Source organism: Oncorhynchus tshawytscha, linkage group LG13, assembly GCF_018296145.1.
Source record: "Oncorhynchus tshawytscha isolate Ot180627B linkage group LG13, Otsh_v2.0, whole genome shotgun sequence".
Classification (NCBI taxonomy): domain Eukaryota; kingdom Metazoa; phylum Chordata; class Actinopteri; order Salmoniformes; family Salmonidae; genus Oncorhynchus; species Oncorhynchus tshawytscha.
Window position 1 is genome coordinate 50834983 of NC_056441.1, and position 20969 is coordinate 50855951.

The 20969-nt window shown below is 43.5% G+C and overlaps 1 protein-coding gene across 1 annotated transcript; it reads left to right on the top strand.

Annotated features, from left to right (window-relative positions):
* Positions 1-3967: 3967 nt before the first annotated feature.
* Positions 3968-20687, top strand: rab4b (RAB4B, member RAS oncogene family). The gene is made up of 8 exons (XM_024442125.2): positions 3968-4162; positions 12450-12530; positions 13118-13232; positions 13354-13416; positions 14452-14606; positions 14928-15023; positions 18141-18317; positions 18400-20687. Exons 1-7 carry the CDS (start codon positions 4147-4149, stop codon positions 18254-18256), a joined length of 642 nt encoding a protein of 213 aa, XP_024297893.1. The 5' UTR covers positions 3968-4146; the 3' UTR covers positions 18257-18317; positions 18400-20687.
* The last annotated feature ends 282 nt before the right edge of the window (positions 20688-20969 follow it).

Sequence of the window (20969 nt, forward strand, 5' to 3'; positions counted from 1 at the left end):
TACTGTATAACAGAGCCATAGACCGTTTTGCCAACATGAAAGAGAGGATGATGGCATTTTTAAACTTGTGCACGCACGCACACACACACATGCACAAATCAGTACCATGGACAGTCACGTGATATTTAGCAACATTCATTGAGCTAAATTGTTTTTGGTATCTTGAAGTTTGTTTTCAGAGTATTAAACTAAGCATATTCCGCCACTGTGTGACTGTTGTCTTTTTGTTGTCATTACTTATTTTGTGGCGTATGAACAAATGAGTTACAGAACAAACAACTCAAATATCACAACATAGGTTGTAATATGGCTTTTTTATTGGCTTGGCTAGGCTTCCCCAGTGATCTTACCCACGCACCGCTACTGTGTTCTCAGAACGTTCAGGGAACGTTAAGAAACAACGTTCTTCTGTGGGAATTTCAGTACTTCAGCATAACGCTATATGCAGGTTTCCTCATGGTTCCATTTAAAATAATGTTCTCAAAACATTAAGAAAACGTTCCATAAAAAAAACAAGAAGACATTAGTAGTGTTCAAAAAACGTTCCAAGAATGTTATTGAAAAACATATACATTCCTTTCTCAGCGTCGACAAAACTCTCACTATTCTCTATGTTGTTAAGTGTGTTCAGGTGTATTGGCCGCAGCTATTAATTGTCCACACCTGATCTTAATGAGTGCTTGTTTCCTTTTAAATGGCGTCTGTTTGAATAGATTAACAGCTTTGTATGAGGGAAAAAAAACATGGCATGCTAGCTCCATCCTGGTGGCGCAGTGGACGAATTCCATGGATAACGAACAGAAATAGTCCACTGATGCCGTAAAACAATTAAAAATAAATGTGTTTGCATGATTAAGCAAATTAGTTTCCATGTGCCCTACCTACACTTGGAGTTACAAACAGAACTTTAATAAAAACCTCCCAGGAAAACATTCAGAGAACCATAGTAAAACGTTCTCAGAACCTCCCTGCAACCTTAACATGTACGTTCCCAGAACATGCAAAAATGTTCACTTCCAATCTCAGAACGTTTAAAAAAAAAAATCTGTTTGAAATGGTCAGGAAACTTTCAGGGGCCTAATGATTTCTTAACCTGGCCCTGGAGACAGCATCGAGATAGGAGAACAGGGAGAGGGGGGAGAGAAGATAAGAGACAGGGTGTGTAGTAGAGCTCCAGATGTTAGTGGATCACAGAAGAAGAAAAAAAAAACATACTGTACCTTTGTTTCCCTCCAACCACACCTCAGACAGTGTGCAGTCGAGTAGAGACCACCTTAAGAAAACATCCGTGGCCCCACACGACATTGCGCCTTGCGCTTCCTTCTCTCTTTAATGTCAGTGAAAAGGCCTTTTAAACAGGGCCGGGGAGGCCGGGGGGATCTGACAGGGCAGAACAAAGGCAGGGAGGAACCAGGGGAGACGGTGGTGGTGGAGGGCTCTCTCATTTATCACCTGTTGCCCTTGGGCGGTCCTCCCCCTCCACACTGTGCTTTGAATGTGTGTGTGTGTGTTTGGGTGCTCTAGACAGTATGGCAAGGTGATGAATGAGAACGCAGGCATTCTTCATCGAAACCTCAAAAGACTCTGCATTGTTGAACTTTTTCAAAAGCGAGGAAGAGTCAACTTGCTTGCCGGCCCCTGCAAGTCCCCACACCGAACACCCTCCTAACACACAACCAGACTTCCTGGTGAAATAAAGGTAACAGAAAGATTAAAAGACACTACCTAAACATACTTACCCACAAACCTATGGGACACTATACAGACTGGGCATATAATGGAAATAATAAAGAATGGCTACTCAGATAGATATCACAAAAGAAAACATTGAGCAGTTTTTATAATGTTTATATTCTATGCTAAAATAGTATAAACTTAAACAGTTGTTATTAACGCAGGTTTAATGTCATGTCATATCATATTATATTTAATGTCATTTCATGTCTTGTCGCAGGCCTGTCAATGTTCGGTCTAATAATTCTCAGACCTAGCGCAATATACTTCAGGCACAAACTCTTATCTGTGCCTGCCATCGCGTGGCCAGCTGTTGCATCCACATGCAACGCAGAGCTGCGAACGCTCACGCTCACGCATTGGCCGCGAGACATGCATTTGACCCTCTTCTCACGCTCACACGCCACACTTCATATCTCACGCATTGAAAAGTACTGCTTTTATTTTCCTATTCCATTGTACAGGGCGTTAACTTTTTCAACGGTATACTACTCCAACTTGTGTTCAAATCGGAGCATCTGCGACTGCATTATAATATCACGCGCGGAACCTGTATTTATTGTCCTATAGGAGCCAAAGCAGTGTCAACACATTAAAGTATATGATTGGTCTAGTTATGTAACGAACCAAGGGGATTGCGTGCGCGTTTTAAAGAAACGCCCCCCTTCTTTTGGTGATTGACATTTAGGCTTTGGCAACCAAATAGCAGCAGACAGACCTACAATCTGTTTTAGCAGGGAAGTTTGGTAGGGTGACCTGATTTTCCCCACACTTACAGTATTTAATTGTTCCACTTCTTCCCAGTTTTTCCAGTGTCTGATATACCTACATGTGTCTTTGAAAATGAATTATAATGCGGCTATTTATTTTTGCAGCCAATCATGGACAGTTTTGAATATGTCCTACAAATAAGCATTGGATATGAATTGCTCCAGGCCATTTTAGTATTGTGCACGTGCTAGCTAGAGATGGTAGGGGGACTCACAGATCATACACAGATAACATATTTTGTCTATGTGGAGTAAGATGATGAAAAGGATCTTCAACTAGTAGGCATAAACCACCTGAATATTGATATTCATTTTTTAAAGATTGGGTGATTGAGAAATGAATTGTTATAAGAAGAACGTTTCTAAACACCCATTGGGAAACATGGATCAGGGGTGGCCAAACCTCCTGGAGGGCAAGCAGGATTTTCTTCCAGTCCTGTTTTAAAGAGATAGTTCACCAAAATGACAAATACAAAATGTTTGTGTCCTTACCTTAAAAGTAGTCTATGGACAAGGAGACTGCAATCTATGATTTGGTTACCCACTGCCATCAACCATTAATATGAGTATTTATGAGCTTTCCTGAGTATTCCTGCTGACCTTCCCACAGTTTCTCCTATGTGCCTGTCTCCCAGTCTAACTTAATTACTGTCTGAATAAAGTGTCAATCCACCTAAAAAAAAATGAAAGTTTAATAAACTATTAGCATACTTTAAATGTCATACTTTAAAAGCAACAAAGTTGTCAAATGAGTGTTCAATTAATGTTCAAAGCATTCTGAATACACCTGACCTGTGTTTTATTCCCACCCTTGTCATGGACCTAAGCCATGTCAAAATACATATAATCGCAGGAGTTTAGCTTTAAAACAGTGCAATTTTCCTGGGGGAAGAAGCTTTCTTCAAAAGTTGCCAGCCCTGGCAATGGCTGCAGTGTAGTGAATCCCTAATAATAATAGCTGTCCTAAGATGAAATTCTTGACCAATTTGTTAAGTGACTGGATTCAATATACTTTTCGTTACTCACCAAAATAAAGTGAAGAAAGCAATGGAAGATGGGTCAAGGGGGAGGGACCCTAAGAGAAGTGGTGGTAGATCTGTACCAGTACAGAGTGATAAACCAACAAGTGATATATGTTTCAGTAAGCTTTTTAGCATTTATAGCAATGGTTATCAACTGTACTGGAGGGATGGAATGTAAGTTGCGGAAAATTGAGGTTGTGGTGGCAGCTGCGGAGATGTATTTGGGTGTGTGAGACTTGACGTCAGAAGAGTTACAGGGTGTGGTGGCAGGACTAAATAGTGGAGTATGGTGTTTCTTTATTTTGTATATTTAAAACAAATTGTGAGTGTAGTGTTAGATGGTAGTTCATATTTTATATATATTTTTTCAAGCAAAGTTATACTCCAGTCTAGTAGGTGGCGGTAATGCAACATTTATTGGATGCCAACCGCTTTTAAACCTCATCGAAGAATAAGCTGTGTTGTTGGATGAAGGAAAGGAAACGGTGTGGCGAAGTCAGAAATCTAAAACGAGGAGTAATTGCCACATTAGAAAACAACACCACATCCTTTACATACGGTACGAAGAAATAAACGAAGAAAAGCCAACTGAGTCCATCGTTTTTAAAGCGGGGGCCGACATGTCTGAAACATACGGTACGTTTAGTTAGTCTGTTAGCTAGCCGAAGATGGTGGAGAAATGAAGATAGTTCACTCAGGCCGTTTACCATTGAACAAAAATAATCAGTTCCGGTCTACTTAACGGGGTGGGTATCCTATAGACGTATAGAATAGCAGCTCTACTTAGTTAATTGAATTTCATTAAACCAGAAAAAAGCAGTGAGTGAAGTGTCTCGCTTTCTCTTCTGTATTTGAGCTAGCTACGTGTGTAACTTCTACTGTACCTGCTGGGATCAGGAGGCTTGTTTGTTTTTGTAAATGCATTCAGCCCTGGAATTTCCACTAGGTATCTTGAAATCAACACTGTCTCGTGTCACCACTGTCTCGTAGCCAGAAGGAGTGGGTAGAGAAGAGCGGGGTGTGCTTCCTAAAATTGTCAAGAAGTAGTTTTAGTACACAACATCGAGTCTATTGCATTGGTTTCACTCCAAGAGGGAGTTGTGTCCCAAAGTTAGTCAATAAGTAACTCCTATTGAAATAGTATCAACAAAACATTGGTATAGCTAACTTAGGTGGCTAGTTTACGGCAGTAAGTTTAGTTATAGTTAGAAGCTGTATTTGCAGTCCTTTGGCTGAATTTAACAGACCTCCTTTGTGATTTAGCTAGTTAGTCATGTGTCCTTGGGATTGAAAAGTTGGAAGTGGTGGGGTTAGCTAACTTCTCAAGTGATGCATTTTTCTGGCTCTCCAACCCTGTTCCTGTTTCGCTGGTTGACCAACTTAATCCTGTTAGTTTTGAAGCGAAAACCTACTGGAGGGTAGCTCTCCAGGAACATGGTCGGAGAGCCCTGATCTGATGCATATGCAATGACACCCCAGCCCCAGGGTACAGATACCAGCATCCTCATCACCTTCATAACTAGCTTGCTACATGAGATCATGTCTGGAATTCGTATAAACATTTCAAACAAGACTGTAACACTGTTTTGCATGTGACTTCCTCTGAACTTGAACAAAGATGTCTTTGGGTTACTTGCACACAATAATGTGATTATTGTGGATAGTCAGATTAATATAATAGCTAACGTTAGTTCGATTAAAACTATGACATGCTTTGCAAGAACGATTTCCATAATAATGCTGTTTTACATGGATACATCAGAAATCGGCTTTTTTTGGGAAGCATATTTGATTCTCGGTTCGAACACGAAGTTTGTATGTGAAGGCTACTTTGTAACTAACGTTACTGCTAAATTGTTCTGAACACACTTCACTCGCGCTAAAGATGAAGGCTCGCGTGGCTGGTGCTAGCACTTGCTCAGATCAAATACACCGCTGGAATGCTGATTTAAGGTGTTAATATGTCCTAATAATTTGAAAGATTGCTTAGAAAACCAGGTGTTTTAATCGTTTGTAATGCTTACTTCGATTTGGACCGTACACCGATTTGAAGAGAAGTAGAGTAAGGTGTTTGCATGACTATTGCATAATCTGCCTACGGTCATAATCAGTTTAATATCAAATGATTAATGTGCATGTAAACATACTCATTTTTAAGAGGTTTAAAAGGCTGACTGTTTTTAAGAACTGTAGAAATCCTAAAACAAACGTCTTGTTTTTTGTGCTTGCATGTAAGCTTGCTTGACTTGTCAGCTAGAATGGGGATTCTATTCTATTCCACATTAATCTAATCTCCTTAATGTTAATTCTTCTCGTGTCACTTTTTAAACGACAATGTAACCTACATATTTTAAAATCAAAACAAGCTAGCTAGGTGTTTGTTGGTCCATTACATGTCCAATTCCATGGGGGCCAATCCAAGACCAATCCAAGACATTTACGTTGGTGTGTTACTAACAAACAATCTTGTTCTACTTTTATTTTTGTATTATATTTGATCATTTTTGGAACTTTCTGCCCCCTTTTTTGTGATATCCAATTGGTAGTTAGTCGTGACCCATCGCTGCAACTCCCTACGGACTCCGGAGAGGCGAAGGTCGAGAGCCATGCGTCCTCCGAAACACAACCCTGCTAAGCTGCACTGCTTCATAACACCCCGTTCGCTTAACCCGGATGCCAGCCGCACCAATGTATAGGAGGAAACACCTTTACAGCTGGCGACCGAAATCAGCTTGCAGGCGACCGAAATCAGCTTGCATGCACCCGGCCCGCCAGAGTGCGATGGGACAATGACATCCCAGCTGGCCAAACCCTCCCCTAACCCGGACGATGCTGGGCCAATTGTGCGTCTCTTCATGGGTCTCCTGGTCGCGCTGGCCGGTATCGAACCTGGATCTGTAGTGGTGCCTCTGACACTGCAATGCAGTGCCTTAAACCGCTCTTGTTATTTTCACCAATGGAAAAAATGCATTTTTATCTTCCTTTGACCACTGTCTTGGAATCTTTATGCTGAAATATACATTTGAACCTTGTAAACATGCTTTGGACATGCTGTGTAGTGGTAGCTAAGTGTTTTACTGTAGCCAGGCCTATTCATTTTCTTATGCTGTGGCAAATGGATTGGTTTTTGTTTGTGTAACAGCAGCACACCTTGGATACTCACTCCTCTCCTGTTGCAGCTTGCTCAACCCCCTGCTTGACACAAACACACACATGTCTCTCCATCTGTGTCTCTCCATCTGTCTCCCTCACTCGATAATGATATAGTCTCTCTTTTGCTCTCTCTCTCTGAAATGCTACACCAGCAGGTCAACATTAGGGGTGGAGTGCTCTGCACTAATGGTACATAGAGCACAGCTGTAATAGTCTTCATTGATTTACTCATGGGCTTTTTTTCCCCTTCTAAGTACTAGAAGGGATAAAGGAAAGGAGGGCAGAACAACAGTCACAGGGGAGACACGTGACTACACAAAGCAGACTAGCAGAAGCTGCATTCACTAATTCACGTTGGCTCTCAGTGAAGGATTGGGCCGACTGTCCTTTTTATTCTTTACCCAAACACAAAATGGCATCACACAGTCTCTCGGTTAGGGGAATGGCTGTCTTAGTGTGTAAGATAGTATATGGCTTGGCTCCAGAGGTAACACGGGTCTGATTCAGAGCAGGTGAAGAACAGGAGGATGTGTGTGTGGTCACTGATCAGGCTGTTATTCCTGCCAAATCCTGCCTGCTGTTTACTATAGCTTATACCCAACAAAATACTTGTGGCGTTATTATGGTGTAAATACAATGACTCAACTATTCCCTTCCGGGGTAAGGCCTAGACAGGCTTTTCCATCGGTCACGTTCACACACAGGTTGTCTTTGATAAGTGTTTTTGTCGAGAGACAGAAAACAAGGTGTGATAAGGCCTCTAGTGGGTACCTACCTTGCCATGAATGTGTCCTCGTGGTTATGTTGCTTGAGTAAACCACACACGCTAGTATAAATAGGCCATGGTTGATTTATGAGTTGGAGAATAGCTGGCTGCAGGAGAACTTAATGTGTTTTAAATGTCACAGAGTAACAAAGGAGCAATCTCATCCCCAGCTCTTTCCTTTTCATCAGTGGGAGTCGAGTCATTTACTCGAGTTACAATATTGACTATTTGACTGGCCTGCTTTGTAGTCTAGCTGATTAGCCTACTAGCAGCAGAGCGGTCAACAGCATACAGTCTGCAAATCAATCAGAAAGTTGAGGTGAAGAGTCAGGCACTGACAGAGTTGGAAACGTAATTGAAATACAGTACCGGTCAAAAGTTTGGACACACCTACTCATTCAAGTGTTTTTCTTAATTTTTACTATTTTTTTTTTACATTGTAGAGTAATAGTGAAGACATCAAAACTATGAAATAACACATGGAATCATGTAGTAACCAAAAAAGTGTTAAATCAAAATATATTTGAGATTCTTCAAATAGCCACCCTTTTCCTTGATGACAGCTTTGCACACTCTTGGCATTCTCTCAACCAGCTTCACCTGGAATGCTTTTACAAAAGTCTTGAAGGAGTTCCCACATATGCTGAGCACTTGTTGGCTGCTTTTCCTTCACTCTGCGGTCAAACTCATCCCAAACCATCTCAGTTGGGTTGAGGTCGGGTTATTGTGGAGGCCAGGTCATCTGATGCAGCACTCCATCACTCTCCTTCTCGGTCAAATAGCCCTTACATAGCCTGGAGGTGTGTTGGGCCATTGTCCTGTTGAAAACAAATGATTGTCCCACTAAGCACAAACCAGGTGGGATGGCGTATCGCTGCAGAATGCTGTGGTAGCCATGCCTTTAAATTCTAACAAAATCACCCAGTGTCCCAACAAACCACCATCACACCTCCACAATGCTTCACGGTGGAAACCACACATGCGGAGATAATCCGTTGGTCTACTCTGCATCTCACAAAAACACAGCGGTTGGAACCAAAAATCTCACATTTGGACTCATCAGACCAAAGGACAGAATTCCACTGGTCAAATGTCCATTGCTCTTGTTTCTTGGCCTAAGCAAGTCTCTTCTTCTTATTGGTGTCCTTTAGTAATGGTTTCTTTGTAGCGATCTGAGGTGCAGATATTCTAAAGAACATATCCTCTGCAGCAGTGGTAACTCTGGGTATTCCTTTCCTGGGGCGGTCCTCATGAGAGCCAGTTTCATCATAGCGCTTGATGGCTTTTGTGAATGCACTTCAAGCATGAAGCTGGTTGAGAGAGTGCCAAGAGTCTGCAAAACTGTCATCAAGGCAAAGGGTGGCTACTTTGAAGAATCTCAAATATATATATATATTTTTTTGAGTGGCTGCTGCCAACACACTGACACTGACACTGACTCAACTCCAGCCACTTTAATAATGGGAATTGATGGGAAATGATGTAAATATATCACTAGCCACTTTAAACAATGCTACCTTTATATAATGTTACTTACCCTATATTATTCATCTCATATGCATACGTATATACTGTACTCTATCATCGACTGCATCCTTATGTAATACATGTATCACTAGCCACTTTAACTATGCCACTTTGTTTACATACTCATCTCATATGTATATACTGTACTCGATACCATCTACTGTATTTTGGAATTGTTAGTTAGATTACTTGTTGGTTATTACTGCATTGTTGGAACTAGAAGCACAAGCATTTCGCTACACTCGCATTAACATCTGCTAACCATGTGTATGTGACAAATAAAATTTGATTTGATTTTGATTTGTTTAACACTTATTGGTTTTTTGTTTACTACATGATTCCGTATGTGTTATTTCAGAGTTTTGATGTCTTCACTATTATTCTACAACATTCAAATAAAAACCCTGGAATGAGTAGGTGTGTCTAAACTTTTGACTGGTACTGTAATCTCCCAGTAAATGCAACAACTAGCCTTGAAACTCAGTGAGGGGCCTGTGTGTTTTTCCTGCAGCTTGACTCACGTGTGTTTGTGGTGTGTGTGTGTGTGTGTGTGTGTGTGTGAGAGAGGGAGAGAGACTTGTGCATCCTTCACTCTATACTACTGCTGCCCCTTTCCACACACAGCCAGCCTCTCCCTCTTCAATTCCCCATTGTTCCCTGTATGGCTTGGTGGAACCCTGGCCTACGCATGCAAATGGCCCCTGACCTCTGACCTATCTGTGGTCACGGCACAAAGGCCGTCTTTGGACCGCTCTGTGTCCCACACGTCAGGGCCCCAGCCAGACGGTCATGTGCGTAGGATGGGTCAAGTACCAGACCCGGTCCAACACACCACTAGATCTGTGCAGCTGCCCCAGTGTAACCCATCTGTGTTGTGCAGATGTACTCGGCCCCGGTCGGCTATACATAGGACTGTTTGTGAATAGACTGCCTCCGTTCTTATACACTTGCCGCCATGTAGCCAGCTCAGCGTTTCCCCTAGGATCTTTTTCAGGCAGTTGTGGTGCAGTTAGCCGGGGAGGGGCAGCAGAGACAAAATGTTGCTGTTTTTAAAGCACATTTTCTACAGTTCTACACGTTTCTGCCATGGTTTAGGCTGTGTTATGCTATCTGAGTGACTCAAACATGGTAACAAAATCAATTGGGGCCCCCATGCCATGACATTTTAGGTATTTTAGGTTGTCTAGTTTTTATTTCAGTGGTTGTTAGTTCTCAAATATGATCTTATAATACTTATATACAGTTGAAGTCGGAAGTTTACATACAGTTAGGTTGAAGTCATTAAAGCTTGTTTTTCAACCACTCCACAAATTTCTTGTTAACAAACTATAGTCTTGGCAAGTCAGTCAGGACATCTACTTTGTGCATGACAAGTATTTGTTCCAACAATTGTTTACAGACAGATTATTTCACCTATAATTCACTGTATCCCAATTCCAGTGGGTCAGAAGTTTACATACACTAAGTTGACTGTGCCTTTCATGTCATGGCTTTAGAAGCTTCTGATAGGCTAATTGATGTCAATTGGAGGTGTACCTGTGGATGTATTTCAAGGCCTACCTTCAAACTCAGTGCCTCTTTGCTTGACATCATGGAATAATCTAAAGAAATCAGCCAAGACCTCAGAAAAAAATTGTAGACCTCCACAAGTCTGGTTCATCCTTGGGAGCAATTTCCAAATGCCTCAATGTACCACGCTCATCTGTACAAACATATAGTACGCAAGTATAAACGCCATGGGACCACGCAGCCATCTTACTGCTCAGGAAGAAGATGCATTCTGTCTCCTAGAGATGAACGTACTTTACTGCGAAAAGTGGAAATCAATCCCAGAGCAACAGCAAAGGACCTTGTGAAGATGTTGGAGGAAACCGGTACAAAAGTATCTATATCTACTGTAAAACAAGTCCTATATCGACATAACCTGAAAGGCCACTCAGCAAGGAAGAAGCCACAGCTCCAAAACCGCCATAAAGTCAGACTACGGTTTGCAACTGCACATGGGGACAAAGATCATACTTTTTGGAGAAATGTCTTCTGGTCTGATGAAACAAAAATAGAACTGTTTGGCCATAATGACCATCGTTATGTTTGGAGGAAAAAGGGGGAGGCTTGCAAGCCGAAGAATACCATTCCAACCTTGAAGAACGGGGGTGGCAGCATCATGTTGTGGAGGTGCTTTGCTGCAGGAGGGACTGGTGCACTTCACAAAATAGATGGCATTATGAGGGGGGGAAATTGTGGATATATTGAAGCAACATCTCAAGACATCAGTCAGGTGGTTAAAAGCTTGGTCACAAATGGGTCTTCCAAATGGACAATAACCCCAAGCATACTTGTTGTGGCAAAATGGCTTAAGGATAACAAAGTGAAGGTATTGGAGTGGCCATCACAAAGCCCTGAACTCAATCCTATAGAAAATTTGTGGGCAGACCTGAAAAAGCGTGTGCGAGCAAGGAGGCCTACAAACCTGACTCAGTTACACCAGCTCTGTCAGGAATGGGCCAAAATTCACCCAACTTATTGTAGGAAGCTTGTAGAAGGCTACCAGAAACGTTTGACCCAAATAAATAAAAGCTGAAATAATTCATTCTCTCTACACATTCATGTCATTCACATTCATAAAATAAAGTGGGGATCCTAACTGACCTAAGACAGGGAATTTTTTGCTAGGATTAAATGTCAGGAATTGTAAAAAAAAAAAAAAAAATTCTAGCCAAACTGTATTTGGCTAAGGTGTATGTAAACTTCCGACTTCAACTGTATAGACAGACAGTCAGGGAGAGTGTTTTAAATTATTATTTAAAAAAAAATGTTTTTGTGGTAGCCATGATTTGAATATAGGGGAAACACTGCATCTGAATGTCAATGCAACACTCAGGCTAGTTGTTGCATGGAGCTCACCTAGCTAGGAGCCTGTCTGTCTAGTCAGGGGTAGCGCTGCAACATTGAGTCATCGAGCCCTTGGTGATTGGTGAGGGTGGTATGAGGTCAGAGTCTGGGGGACTGTTTTGGCAGGGCTCCTGGATGCTATCACTGTCACTCAGCGTACACTCTGAGACGAGCCACACCATACAGATAGGCTTGGCTTTTTATTGGGGGAAATCAGGAGCAGTTCCAAAGCCTGAGGAGACAAACCGGATGATACAACTCAATCTCTCTCATAGCGAGGAGTGATGTCCTATGGGATTTACACCTCTCAGTGGTTGACAACACATCCTCTCTCATTGTTAATTTAGACGTCTCTTTTACCTCCATCCTTTTAACAAACCGCTTTGCAAAGTAGCATCAATGTTAACATGCCGTCACACACACACGCACGCAAGGTAGTGATTAGCCAGCTAATTTGGGACCGTTGGCAACTCTGTGACCGTGAGCAGCTCACGATCACAGGACGACTTAAGGATTGGTCTCAAGTTCAACCGTTTGAGCCGCTGGCGTTGTATTGATTTCTGTCCCCGCTCTCTCTCATTTCAGACTTCCTGTTTAAGTTCCTGGTCATTGGAAGTGCTGGGGCAGGGAAATCTTGCCTCCTGCACCAGTTCATTGAGACCAAGTGTAAGTAGTGCCGATGCTGGTCGCCCCCTGTCCTGCAAATATACAACACCCACATGCATCGTTTATGTACAATAATATAGAAACGTTACAAGTATCTCTGCACACTGACACACACACACACACACACACGCTCGCTCGCTCATGTAGCGGATGTCCACGCACACTGATGTGCAAATGAGATAAAGACCTCTAACTCCCAGTCCTGTCAGTAGCTTGAGAGAAGGGCTTTGACTGTGTTAATCTCTGGACCTGGGAGAGGCAGTAGCTCCTTAACCCTCTGGTATGCTGATGAGGCTTCCGAAGAGGCTTCTGACACGAACTGTTCTGGTCTTTTAAACAAGCACAACGCATCAGCACAATATAGATCAGCTCTGGGAATTAACCAGGAAATGTTTCTGTGAAGTCTTGGCAACTTAGACCTAATAACTAGGCAGTCACACCTACTCTTTAGTCAAGGTTGTCTTTCACAAAGCAGCCATCTGTAAAAACAGACATTTTAATAAAGGATGAGACATAAACAAACAGTGCGGTGATGTTCGTGGCTTCTCTCCCAATTTTTTTTTTTTTTTTTGTGTCTGCCTGTGCAGTCAAGCAGGACTCCAACCACACCATCGGGGTCGAGTTTGGGTCCAGGGTGGTCAACGTCGGGGGTAAGACGGTTAAACTACAGATCTGGGACACAGCCGGACAGGAGCGCTTCAGGTAAAGATCTCCCATTGGTTACCCTGAGTGCCGTTACCGCTGACCCATACTCTCATTGGTTGACGGATTGTATTCTGGTTCTGTGATTGGTTAACAGTGCTTTCTGTCTGCCCTCCCCCAGGTCTGTGACTCGTAGCTACTACCGCGGAGCGGCAGGGGCGCTGCTCGTCTATGACATCACAAGGTAGGTGAACCAATGAACAACCCATTACGAACGCGCACTGATTTTACTGGTCACACGCACGTACACACGCACACCCACACACGCACGCACGCACACACACCCAGGCATGGGAGTTAGCATAGAGCACGGAGAGACTGACTAGAGATGTTTGAATTTCAACAGGCCTATGGAGAGTCTGTCAGGAGCACTTAGACACTCTGAGTCAGAGATGGAGACATTTGTATGGCAGCACCAAGCCAAGAGTTTTTATTTAATAAGCCCAGAGTTGCCATGGCACCGCCTGTCTCATAATCAAGATGGAGTGAATGTTGTACTGTCAGGTGAGCTTTAATAAAGTGTGTGATGCAGAATGACAGGGCCTGTAATAAAGTGTGTGATGCAGAATGACAGGGCCTGTAATAAAGTGGCGTCTCCAGACGAGAGGCAGGCAGCCCGGAAAGCAAAACTCCATTAGACAGAGTGTCAACCGAGCGAGAGAGAAGAGAGCAGGGAGGGAGAGAATATGGGGAGAGGGAGAGATGGAAGCGTGTGGTGTGAGAGAGCTACGCCTAGGCAGAGGGGTCGTCATCGCTTACCTCTATGCTGACGTCATGGTTAAGCCGCCTCGCTGTGGGACATTAGTCGACACCCTTCTGCTCATTGTTTTCACGTTGTCATGGACACCAGCATGCTGTCACCATGGTGATCGGGGACTTTCCCCCCCCAAAAAAGAGAAGGTGTGACGTGGTATCGGACTCCATCTGTCCTTGAGGGGAAAGGGAGGGATGACGTTTCATATTTCTCTTCTCATTTGGAGCAAAAATAACATTAGTCCACAGAGAGAGGTTGAAAAGTGTAAGTTGAGAATATTAGCATTTTTTCAACTTATCTTCCCCCCCATCCAAGAACTTCTTCTATTTGACCTCTGATGCTGTCATGAACGCACAATTCACAGCTCTGCTTTTTCAAAAGTAACGTCCCATTCCCTATTGAACATGCCTTTCTCTAAGGAAACGCGATTTGAATCAGTTCTCCCCTCCTGTATCTTTCCTCTAGCCGGGAGACGTACAATGCCCTGACCGACTGGCTGACAGACGCGCGGACGCTGGCCAGCCCCAACATCGTCATCATCCTGTGCGGCAATAAGAAGGACCTGGACGCGGACCGAGAGGTCACCTTCCTCGAGGCGTCCCGCTTCGCACAGGAGAACGGTAACTGTCTTGTCTGTCCATCTCTCACCCTTCTCTCCTCTACTCAGGCCGTTTCCCTGGCTCTCATTTCACAACTGTCTCTCACCCTTTCTCTCACCGTCACACTCACCCTTCTCTCCTCTACTCAGGCCGGTTCCCTGGCTCCCATTTCACAACTCTAACCCTTTCTCTCACCCTTTCCTCACTCCATCGCTCCCCTTTTTTCCTTTCTCCCCTTTTTAGTCAACTCTAATCTCAGGTAGTTGTAATTTCCACAAGTTTTTAAACCTGTATTAGTTTAATTGGGATTAGAGTATCGAGTTGACTGACTGACTGTTACAGAACTGATGTTCCTGGAGACTAGCGCTCTGACAGGGGAGAATGTGGAGGAGGCCTTCCTCAAAACCGCCCGTACCATCCTCAACAAGATAGAGTCAGGTAAACAAACAGTTTACTTATGAAGTGTGTTCAATGTTCAATGTGTGTGGTTTTGGGATGTCTTATGTTGTTTACGCCTAGCGATATGTGTGTGCTCTGTGTGCCTTGGTCTTTCTTGATTTAATGTACACTGAAGAAAAATATAAACTCAACAATTTCATTTTTTTTTACTGAGCTACAGTTCATATAAGGACAGCATTCAATTGAAATAAATTCATTAATCTATGGATTTCACTTGACTGGGAATACAGATATGCATCTGTTGGTCACAGATACCTTAAAAAAAACATATAATTGGGGTGTGGATCAGAAAACCAGTCAGTATCTGGTGTCACCACAATTTGCCTCATGCAGCGCGACACACCTCCTTCACATAGAGTTGATCAGGCTGTTGATTGTGGCCTGTGGAATGTTGTCCCACTCCTCTTCAATGGATGTGCGAAGTTGCTGGATATTGGCGGGAACTGGAACACGCTGTCGATCCAGAGCATCCCAAACATGCTCAATGGGTGACATATCTGCTGAGTATGCATGCCATGGAAGAACTGGGACATTTTCAGCTTCCAGGAATTGTGTACAGATACATGGGGCCTCAGCATTATCGTGCTGAAACTTGAGGTATTTCAGCATGAAGATGATGTCCCAGTCTGTAATCCCCACATGTTTTAAGATGACTACAATGCTCGTCACCGAACTTAGGACTCGGAGGTCTGAACACCTCCCTCCGCAACTGAATCCTGGACTTCCTGATGGGCCGACCCCAGGTGGTGATGGTAGGCAACATCACCTCTGCCACGCTGACACAGGGGCCCCACGGGTATGTGCTTAGTCCCCTCCTGTACTGCCTGTGCACCCATGACTGCGTGGCCACACAACACCACTATCAAGTTTGCTGAAGACACTATGGGGATAGGCCTGATCACCGGCGACAATGAGTCAGCCTACAGGGAGGATGTCAGTGACCTGGCAGTGTGGTGCCAGAGCAACAAATTCTCCCTCAATGTCAGTAATACCACCTGATCGTGGACTACAGGAAACGAGGAGGCGAGTTTAACATGTGGGCCCTCCAATCCTCAAAAAGTTCTACAGCTGTACCATTGAGAGCATCTTGACTGGCTGCATCACTGCCTGGTATGGCAACAGCACCACCCTCGATCGCATGGCGCTAAAGAGGATGGTGTGGACAACCGAGTACATCACTGGGGCTCCCTGCCAACCAGGACCTCTATATCAGGTGGTGTGGAAAGAAGGCCCTGAAAATCGTTAGACTCCAACCACCCAAGCCCATACACTATTCTCTCTGCTTCCACACGGCAAGCGGTGCCCGATGCATCAAGTCTGGCACCAACAGGTTCTTGAACATCTTCTATCCCCAAGCAATAAGACTGATAAATCGATAAGCTAAGACCATCTGAGTTAACCTTGTATCTTTTATTGACCTATTTTTATATTTCCTCTATGCACACTCGCAGGGCCCTACACACTCATAATATGCACATACATTTCTACTGACTCTACACCCACTCACAAACAAGCTGCTGCTACTCTATTTATCTTACATCCTGTTGCTTAGTCACCTTACTTACCCCTATTACATACAGTGCATTTAGAAAGTATTCAGACCTTGACTTTTTCCACATTTTGTTACATTACAGCCTTCTAAAATGGATTAAATAGTTTTTTTCCCTCACAATACCCCATAATGACAAAGCAAAAACATTATTTCATTTTTTTGCAAATTTTAATAAAAAATATTTTTAACTGAAAAATCACACTTACAAAAGTATTGAGACCCTTTACTCTACTTTGCCGAAACACCTTTGGCAGCGATTACAGCCTCGAGTCTTCTTTGTTATGGCGCTATAAGCTTGGCACACCTGTGTTTGGGGAGTTTCTCCCATTCTTCTCTGCAGATCCTCTCAAGCTCTGTCAGGTTGGATGGGGAGTGTCACTGCACAGCTATGTTTAGGTCTCTCCAAAGATGCTCTGGCTGTGCCACTCATTCAGAGACTTGTCCAGAAGCTATTCCTGTGTAGTCTTGGCTGTGTGCTTAGGGATGTTGTCCTGTTGGAAGGTGAACCTTCGCCCCATTCAGAGGTCTGGAGCAGGTTTTCATCAAGGATCTCGCTGTACTTTTCTCCGTTCATCTTTCCCACAATCCTGACTAGTCTCCCAGTCCCTGACGCTGAAAAACATCCCCACAGCATGATGCACCAATCTTCACCGTAGGGGGATGGTGCCAGGTTTCCTCCGCTTGGCATTCAGGCCAAAGAGTTCAATCTTGGTTTCATCAGACCAGAGGGTCCTTTAGGTGCCTTTTGGCAAACTCCAAGCGGGCTGTTATGTGCCTCTTACTGAAGAGTGGCTTCCGGTTGGCCACTCTACCATAAAGGCCTGATTGGTGGAGTGCTGCAGAAATGGTTGTCCTTCTGGAAGGTTCTCCCATCTCCACACAGGAACTCTGGAGCCATGTCAGAGTGACCATCGGGTTCTTGGTCACCTCCTGACCAAGCCCCCCCGATTGCTCATTGGCTGGGTAGCCAGCTCTAGTCTTGGTGGTTCCAAACTTCTTCCATTTAAGAATGATGGAGGCCACTGTTGTGGTACCCTTCCCCAGATCTATGCTTCGACACAATCCTGTCTTGGAGCTCTACGGACAATTCCTTCAACCTCATGGCTTGGTTTAGACAGGTGTGTGTCTTTCCAAATTATGTCCAATCAATTGAATTTACCACATGTGGACTCCAATCAAGTTGTAGAAACATCTCAAGGATGATCAATGGAAACAGGATGCACCCAAGCTCAATTTCGGACTCTCATAGCAAAGGGTCTGAATTATTATGTAAATAAAGTATGTTTTTTTTGTTGTTTAATGTGCAAAAATGTCTAAACCTGTTTTCGCTTATATAAAGGCCGTAACAAACTAAATGTGGAAAAAGTCAAGGGGTCTTAATACTTTCCGAAGTCACTGTATGTGTTCACATCCAGACTGTATCACATCTGGCCGTGATTGGGAGTCCCATAGGGCACCGTTGTAAATAAGAATTTGTTCTTAACTGACTTGCCAGGTTAAATAAAGGTAAAAAAATAAATAAAAATGCGCCTTGCCTCTGTCAGGTGAGTTGGACCCAGAACGGATGGGTTCAGGTATCCAGTATGGAGATTCTTCTCTGAGGCAGCTGAGACAGCCCAGAGGTACCACCGCACAGACCAAGCAGCAGTGTAACTGCTAGGGGCCGGACCTCACCCTCACTCTTCAGCCCCACTCCCACATGCACAGGACGTGCCCTAAAGGTCAGTAGACTGCCATGCTTCGATTAAATGTGTCTTTTGAGAATAATTGATCAAAATCTATTAACATTTCTCTCCCTCTCAGCTCGAGGTGTTTTGGGATGTGCAGGACTCTTCCCCTTATCCCTTCTGAAACCACTTACACACGTACAGCATACCTTGACCAGTCGCCATGGAGATGACCTGCAACTCCTGACCATTGGTAAGAGACTATACTTCCTGCCAAGGGAGGTTACCCAGGCTCCTGGGTCCTAGGCTGGGAAACCCTGTGGTGTGAGCTGTGCTGGGAACATAAGAAGAAGAGTCCATATCTGGGATGACTGTCAGGGTCAGGGGTTATGTGTAGGAGATTTCCTGTTTTTACCCTACCTTTGTGGTTTTTATCAACACATGCTTACACACACACACACACACACACAGAGTACACACACCACCTGTAACAAAGTCCATGAAGGATGAAATGCAAAACAAACTTCCTCATTCATACGCAGCCTGTTAGACTGCACTGTCAGGTTGCTTGATGATTGAAGTTCTTATGTTTTACCCATCACAGCGGGAGCACTCTCCATTCGTCTGTTTTTATGAGCTGATTTTGAACCTTTGTTTGCACTGTACTTCTTATCAAGCCTGCTTGTTCACCTTCTGATAACCGGGGCAAACCTAAGTCTCCCCAACCCGAGCTTGACTGCTCTGCAACCCCGAAAAGAGCCATTTACCCACAACACCCAAGCATGAGCAGATATTGGGTCAGTTGTGAATGCTTCCTCAATTATTGTCCGACCCATTTCCCTTGATTCTTCTCCCGGCTTCAGATGTACACTTGTAACTGATTCCACCGGTCTAAATGTTACCACATGTAACTCGACCTCGGGTATAAATGGTATTGATTCTAATCTAATGGACAACTTGTCCAAGGTTTGTTTTCAATTCATGCAATTTATCAAGTGGAGTACTGGCCTTACAGGAACATTTCTTGACATTGTAGATGTATACTGCCTCCCCCCCAAGTCCACATGTTTCCGATCAGTCATTACTAGCACCCCCCAAAGGGAAATCGATTCACTCCATGAGGCAATCAGAAAGGCCTGCGGGTCATATCCAAAGCACAATGGTGAGTAAGGTTTCAGTTCAGTCTTTTCTTATGGTTTTCCAAAGGACCCCTTGTTATTCCCCATTATCAGCTGCATATCTAATGTTACTGCTTGCCTTTGCGATGTAAAAGGCTACACTCTTGTCTCGTTCTCCGGCTCTATCGCGCCCCTGGGGAGGTTATCTCTGAGAATCGTACCCCCATCTTGGCCCTCTTCATTTCTCTGCTGCTCTGAGTTCACATGTAAAGACCGGTCACCGGGAGCTAGACTGGTTTCAGTGTCACTAGTGGGAAATATTCAGGTTACATGGCCAGGCGGCTGTCTAAGATTCAAATGCACTTTTTGTTTTTACATGTCTTACACATGAATTCTTGCCTCTTCCACCTATCATTTTCTGTGTGTCATATAGAATCGGGTTATGAAAAATTTATAATTTCAGGCCCCATGTACCCTTACCTAATTCCTAAGCAATGCTACTGTTTGCACTCCACTAAGAGCAGGTTGTTACACTGAACCAGCATAGAGAAGATGGCTATCAAAATGCCACTGTGACATCATCCTGAGAAAGAATGGTCCCATTTTGTGTTAAAAAAAGTCTGCTTTGTTATTTTTGTTTCTCTTTTGCAAGTGCCACTTTTTTTTTAAATTGAGATTGTTTATATACTGTATCCATAGAATTGTAAGATTTGTATTGATTGAAAAATATACTGTAATAAAAAGAGCAATTGGAAGTTAGTCATTCCTTACTGAAGAACAACTGAGGGTTTTGTCCTTTCTCTCCAAGTGTTGACTGACCTGCCAGCCAGCTGTTCTATTTTCCCTCTCCAGGGTTGTAGTAAAATGATCCCCTCTGCAATTTTATGTTGACCCATTTGTCTGCTGCCGTTGTAACACTTGGGAGATTTACTGTGACTTCCTGAGCCCGTGTTTGTGTGCAGACCACAGACTGACCGCAAATCAGTCACGACAGTAGTGTTGCACTCCATGCTGCTCGACCCTAATACCATTGAACCCTGGTCTCAATAATGCTGAGTATTCTATTGGCTGCATCGTTAAGAACTTAATCTTTGGGCCATCAGCCTATTATTAACTTAGTCTGTCCTTAACCCCTCCTGTCCTTTCTCCACTCGGAACAGAGCAGAAACTCAGTTGTTGCTTAGTAACCATTTTAAGAACTACTGTACATCTGAATAATCTATGCTGTAAATTATTTGTTTGTCTATTGGATTGTTTTTGGCAGGGAAGGTTTGCTTGTTCATTTTAAAGGTCTATTTGAAATCAACTTGGCTTTTTAAATGTGGATTTTGATTTGTGGATCATGTCTTTTTAAATATGTGCACACGTGTTCATTGTTTTCAACCTGGTTGCCTATCTGCCATGAAGACAGTAGGGTACGGTTAGTGTATCAGGGAAGACTTCATATGCTAGTCTACATGGTAAAAGCTTTGCGTGTCTAATTGTCTGAATTTCTGTTTGTGGGTCAGTGGAGTAACAGGCAGAGTGGGTTAATGTATCTGAAGTGGATATATTGATTTTTATCGATCACTGGGAGGCTGCTAGAATG